General features: G+C 43.4%; 1 protein-coding gene across 1 annotated transcript in view; it reads right to left on the reverse strand.

The window, feature by feature from the left end:
- Window positions 1-2558, reverse strand: part of LINS (lines homolog (Drosophila)) — a 48269-nt gene extending 45711 nt beyond the window's left edge. Inside the window, exons 1-2 of the mRNA XM_006872154.1 lie at window positions 2505-2558; window positions 1970-2059 (exon numbers count right to left, since the gene is read on the reverse strand). Coding sequence (XP_006872216.1) covers window positions 1970-2059; window positions 2505-2558 — 144 coding nt within the window. The remainder of the gene's footprint in view (window positions 1-1969; window positions 2060-2504) is intronic.
- Between the last annotated feature and the right edge of the window lie 3840 nt (window positions 2559-6398).

Genomic DNA, 6398 nt, shown 5'->3' on the forward strand with positions numbered 1-6398 from the left:
CATGCTGGGTAAGGTGGAGGGTCAGAGAAAAAGAGGAAGACCCCCAACGAGATGGATCAGCCAGGTGACATCATTGATGGCGTCAAATGTGGCGGTGGTAGTGAGGTTGGCCCAGGATCAGACATTGTTTCGTTCTGCTGTGCATGGGGTCGCTATGAGTCGGTTCCGACTCGATGGCACCTCACAACTTTTTTGAACTTCGCTGTTATTGCTGGTGTGAGATGACATCTCATTGTTGTTTTGCTTTGCATCTCTCTAATAGCTAGTGATCGTGAACATTTCTTCAGATATTTGTTGGTTGTTTAGGGTCTTTTTGATGCAACTATTGATCTCTCCCATCTAGAACATGGGAGCATGGAGACTCAAGGGAACAATGAGTCCAAAGGAATAGGGAGCCATGTGAACCTAAGACTCCACAACCCTGAGACCAGAACTAGATGATGCCCAGCCACCAAGTGCTGACAACTCTGAAAGGCACCCCAACTGGAGATCCTATATTTGTTGTTGTTAAGTGCCGTTCAGTTGGTTCCAAATCATAGCAACCCTGTATAAGGTTTCCAAGGAGCAACTGTTGGGTCTGAACCCTACAGAAAACGTGGAACAAAACTGAAAATCATAAAGACCACCAGGTGTGCTGCTCAAGTAGTGACTGGTGGAACCAGGAGGTTGCAGGCACCCTTCAGGTCTGGAACTGACTTCACTCTCATGGCTCAAATTTCAGTCAAGCAATAGGTCCATACAGTGAACAACACTAGGGATGTATGCGCACCTTATGAACTAACTCCTGGTGTGGTCCTGTAGGATCAGCACTGGACTGACAACCACAAGGTCGACAGTTCAAACCAACCAGCTCATCCTAGGAAACCTTATACAGCATTGCTTATTGCTATGAGTCAGAATTAAAGGCACTTAACAAGGAGTCCTGGTGTGGCACTGTGGGCTAATGTCCTCTGAACTGCAAGGTCGGTGGTTCAAGCTCACTAGCCGCTGCCTGGAAACTCTATATAGGGTCGTTATGGGTCGGAATCGACTTGACAGCACTTAACAACAACAACAACAATGCATGCTTTAGAAAACTACACCATTTGAAATCAAAAGCACAGCATGTGCACTAGGACATAGTTCAGAAGGCCGGAAGGGTTGAGAAAGAAGGAGGAATGGCAATAGGCAACTCAGGGAGGAAATGGGATCATGATGTTACACTGTGAGGAATGCAATTCGATGACACGAAAGACAATGTGTATGAAGGAATGGAAAACCTTTCTCTGTTTTCTAAAATGAACATCAACTTTTATATTCAGAAAAAACACACTATTCTGAAAATGAAATAAGCAATTATACCCACAAAAATATGATGCATAGACTCGGTTATTGTGCAATTCAGAGCTAAGAGGAACATCTAATGTTGAATTTGTTTGATGAAGACCATTCTTAGAATTTATTATATTAAATCTTTGAAAATGGTCTTGGTTTCAAACCGAGGTCCTAGATATTTTTGTTTTTGGATGGGGAGAAGAAGGCTAATAAGTAAAGGGAAGTTACATATTCTTTGACAATCTGAGCCAAGTTATAGAATCTCTAACATACACTTAAGACAAACACTGATCTTCTGAAACACATCTCTCAGGTTAAAAATCTGATACAGAATGACTTATGATATATTTAATGGGGCCTGATGTGGCACTGTAAGATAAACACTCAACCACAAATCACTTTGAACCGCAAGGTCGGTGGTTCAAACTCACCTGCTGCTCCTTGGAAACCCTATACAGGATTGTTATGAGTCAGAATTGACTTGACAGCACAACTTTGCAAAAACAACATCATAATGTATTTCAGACTCTAACTTTTATGGGTTTATATATGTATTACATGAGCAAAATATCCTATTAATACAAACATCTGAAGGATGAAGTCAAATGACAGTGAGCAATTTTACAGAAATTTAAAGGAAATAATAATAGCTTACCTTTTCTCTCACTTGGAAATACAGAAGCAATGCGAGACATTCTGAAGCCATGTGAGATAACAGTTTATCTGAATTCTGAAACAGACAGATCTATAGAACAACGAGTATTTAATAACCATTGCTATAGAGTTTTCAAAGTTTTACTTTAAAAAAATCAAAATCTTGCTTTTTGAAAAACCAAATGACTTACTAATTTGGAATCTACTTCAAATGATTCCAAAAGAATTTGAATGATAACTCTGTAAGTCTCCTTTGTATGGAAATCAGTTTCAGCAGACAACATTCTGGTCATCATCACTTTGATCACTGTTAACTGAAGCAATGTTCCATCTCGGGTAATGCTCATGAGAGAGGATGTCTTCCAACACACTGGGTCGACAGAAACATCAGTCAAATTCACAGAGCATGGCTGAGGAGTGCCCTGGACACCATGGGGGTTGGACAACTCTAGGGAGGCCACTGTAGAGAAATCTTGACTTGGAAACGTTGGAATGAGACACAAGATATAGTCACGACTGTCAGTTTCAAGTGGCGCTCCAAGAAGTATTTTCTTGTATAGTTGCTCTAAAACTTCATAGATTGGTTTCATTTTATTTCCAAAATGTATCTTATGAGCAGGCTAACAATTCTAAACATCACTAAGATGTTTCTTCATTAAAACCTGAAATATAAAAAAACATCATTTTGTGTGTGTGTTATTCATCAATTATAAAAGGACAGTGATTGTTTCCGCTCTATCACTAAGTCACTCATTGCTCATTGCTTAAGTTCTAAAATGGTAAACTGGTAACAAGAATATTACTTTTGAAGACCACAGAAATGAATGTATGCTTTCCTCACGGATTTCAGCACTCACAGAAGCAGCAGTCAAGAAGTCAAACAATGTACTGCATTAGGCAGACCTGCTGCACAAGACCTCTTTAAAGTGCTAAAGAGCAAAGTTGTCAGTTTGAGGACTAAGGTGTGCTTGTCCCAAGCCATGGTGTTTTCAACAGTCTCATATGCATAAGGACTCCTGGTGTGGTGCTGTAAGATCAGCACTGGACTGTGAACAACAAGGTCCAGCAGTACAAATCTATCAGCTGCTCTTCGGAAACCTTACATAGGTTCGCTATGAGTCGGAACAGACTTGACGGCACTTAACAACATGTTCATGTGGCTAGTGAACAAGGAAGGAAGACTGTAGAAAAATTGAGACATCTGAGTTATGGTGGTGGAGAAGAATATTAAAGGTACCATGGGCTGCCAGAAGAACAAACAAATCTGTGTTGGAGGAATTACAACCAGAATGCTCCTTAGAGACCAAGACGGCCAAAGTTCACCTCTCATACTTCAGATGTGTTACCAGGAGAGATCAGTCCCTGGAGAAGGACATCATGCTTGGTAAAGTGGAGAGTCAGCGGAAGAGAGAGACCCTCCCAACGAGATAGATTGGCACGGTGGCAGCAGCAGTAATGGGCTCAAACGCAGCAGCAATTTTGAGGATGGTGCAGAGTTGTGGGTATTTCGTGCTGGTGTACACAGGGTCGCTGAGTTGAAACTGACTTAATGGTACCTAACAATTATTTTTAACTTCCTTGCACCAGAGACTTGAACTTTCCTCTAACATCTTTCCATAGGCTTTAAAATTCTCAACCATGGTACTATGAGAGGGTTTCCAAAGTTTGTGGAAAAAATTCCTTCACCTTTCAGTTTTCCTGTGATTTTTGTGAAGCCCGTTGGTATTAGCGTTTTGAGGCAGAGAGTGCACTGCAGAGGTTTAGTAGTATTACTGGGTGCCCCTGCTAGAACGAGGGGCAGTGATGGCTCAGTGGCAGACTGCTAGCCCTAAAACTGGGGTGGGTTTCCAACCCAGGCACCTCATGCACAGCCACACGCCCACCTTGTGAAAGGCTCTGGTACCCTACAGTTTCAGCAGGTTTCTAGAGTACAATGAACTAGGAAGAAAGGACTGGCAATACACTTCCAAAACAACTGGTCCAATCCACTGTGCATGGGGTCACCGTGAGTCAGGGACCACCATCATGGCAATTAATAACTAAATGCCTTGGGGGGGACCAGTCACTGGAGAAGGATATTTGGTAAGGTGGAGGGTCAGATAAAAAGAGGAAGACCCCCAGCGAGATGGAATGACCAAGTGGCAGCATCAATGGGCTCAAGCGTGGCAATAATAATGTGAGGTTGGCCCAGGATCTGGCAGTGTTTTGTTCTGCTCTGAATAAGGTCGCTATGAGTTGGCCCTGACTTGATGGCACCTAACAACTAGATGCCTAAGGAGCTCTGGTAGCGAGCCGTTATAAATAGGGCTGCTAATCTCACGGTCAGCAGTTCGAAACTACCAGCTGTTCCGCGGGAGAAAGATGAGGCTTTCTGCTCCCGTAAAGATTTACAGCCTCAGAAACCCTGTACAGGGTCACTACGAGTCAGAACGGACTCCACGGCACAGAACAACTAGATGCCTATAGTGCATCTGCCCTACTTGTTACTCACCTGTGACTTTCGGATAAAAGCTCAAGTTCTACTGTTAGAAGGCAGAGGTGTAAACTTGAAATTGCTTAAATACATGTATTGCTAATTATTTTATGGAGTCCTGGCGTGGTGCTGTGGGCTAATGCGTCAGACTGCAAAGTCGTTTGAACTGCATGGTCAGTGGTTCAAGCTCACCAGCTGCTCCTTGTAAACCCTATACAGGGTCACTATGGGTCGGAATCGACTTGATGGCACTTCACAACCACAATTACTTTATAACTTCAAATTGAAAGAACTCTTGTTAAGTCACTACTATCAAGTTAAGAGCCAGGAGTGAAGTGCATCCTTTGTAGACCAAGAGCCTGTGCATCGAACCTCCTTCCCCAGGGACAGACTGTGATATTGCACGAGTGGCCCAGAAGCAGTAGCAGAACCAGTTGCCAGAGAGGTGGGCCTACGGAGCATGTGTGAAGCTGAGCGACTTTAGAGTGGGTGCTTCTAAGCACTCAACTGGGGGAGCTACATTTGCTAAGCCACAGAGCTAGAGTAGAGTGCCTTTTGAGGCTTATGTATAGCAGGTCCTGTGGGCATTTATGAGCAATCCTAAAAGAGCTGTGGAACACTGCTGGAGCAGGCTAGAGGCCAGGTGAAGAGGCTGTGGGCGTGGCTGAGGAGAAGCTGTCATGATTGGTACAGCTGTGCGCAGAGCCGTTTCTGATCCTGAAGTGTTACCTGTGAACTTCCCTAATAACACCTGTAACTGTGAGGATGGTGTCTGAGTTCTGTGTGGCCACTGCAATAGATTATTGAACCCAGATGGAAGGCAGAGTGCTGTGGGAGAGATGGTTGGTGCTACATGTTTTATTCATAGACTAACCAATAAACTGTCTGATGCAGAAACAACCCCACCCACCGGCCACTTTGTTTCCATTTGTAAATTAATTTGATTTCAACATTCCTTTGCTTTAAGCAAATTGTGGGTTCTGTAACTGTTTATTTTAAAGGTTTCCGATAGCTGCATATCCCCCCTCATTAATTGATGAGTTAGATAAAATCTTTGATATGCATTCAATTTATATGGGTCATGACTCTGTCCTTTCAAAGTTTATCCTTTACCAAAATCGAGCCTTTCCTTCTCTAGATGAACCCATTTATAACCTCAGTTATATGCAGGAAGAGCAGAAGGTAATATGGTCCACCCATGCAGCCTTGATCTTTAACTTCTCTCCACTCCACTCGGGTCTTCCCCTATTCTACCTCGTAAAGAATTGCAGCTACTGATCAGTCCCCAGCCCCATCCCACCACCACCTCAAGACAAGCTGTTCCTCAGAGTGTGGGTGAAGAGGCCCAATTAACGGTAGACATCTTACTTTAAGCATTTTTCTTATCCACACAACCAAATAATAACCGAAAAATTTGAACCAAATTACAAAAGCATTGATTTGGTTTTCACCAGAAGCAGTTCTAAAGCAATGTAAATTTGTTTTTTATCCTGTTGTTGTTGTTGTTATGTGCCGTGGAGTCGGTTCCGACTCATAGCGACCCTGTACAGGGTTTCCGAGGCTGTAAATCTTTACGGGAGCAGAACGCCTCTTCTGTCTCCCACGGAACAGCTGGTAGTTTCGAACTGCTGACCTTGCGGTTCGCAGCCCGATTCGTAAGCGCTCGCTACCAGAGCTCCATGAAAAACAACTCTGTTGTTGTTTGAAGCCACCCAGTCAGATCTGACTCACTGACACACAGAGCCTGGTCCCCCACCACCCTCACCTGTTTGAGTCCAGTGCTGCAGCCCAGGGGTCAATCCGTCTAAATGAGGGGATTGTCACAGAGCAAAACTGAAGGGGCTGCTCGAAATTAAAAGTAAAGAACTTTTGCCAAGGCAAGGTAATTTACAAATTGGAAATTCCAAAGAAAAGAGGATTCTGAACTAAGCAGTTCCCAGAGGTGATAATCACTGAA

The sequence above is a fragment of the Chrysochloris asiatica genome, unplaced genomic scaffold, assembly GCF_000296735.1.
Source record: "Chrysochloris asiatica unplaced genomic scaffold, ChrAsi1.0 scaffold00184, whole genome shotgun sequence".
Classification (NCBI taxonomy): domain Eukaryota; kingdom Metazoa; phylum Chordata; class Mammalia; order Afrosoricida; family Chrysochloridae; genus Chrysochloris; species Chrysochloris asiatica.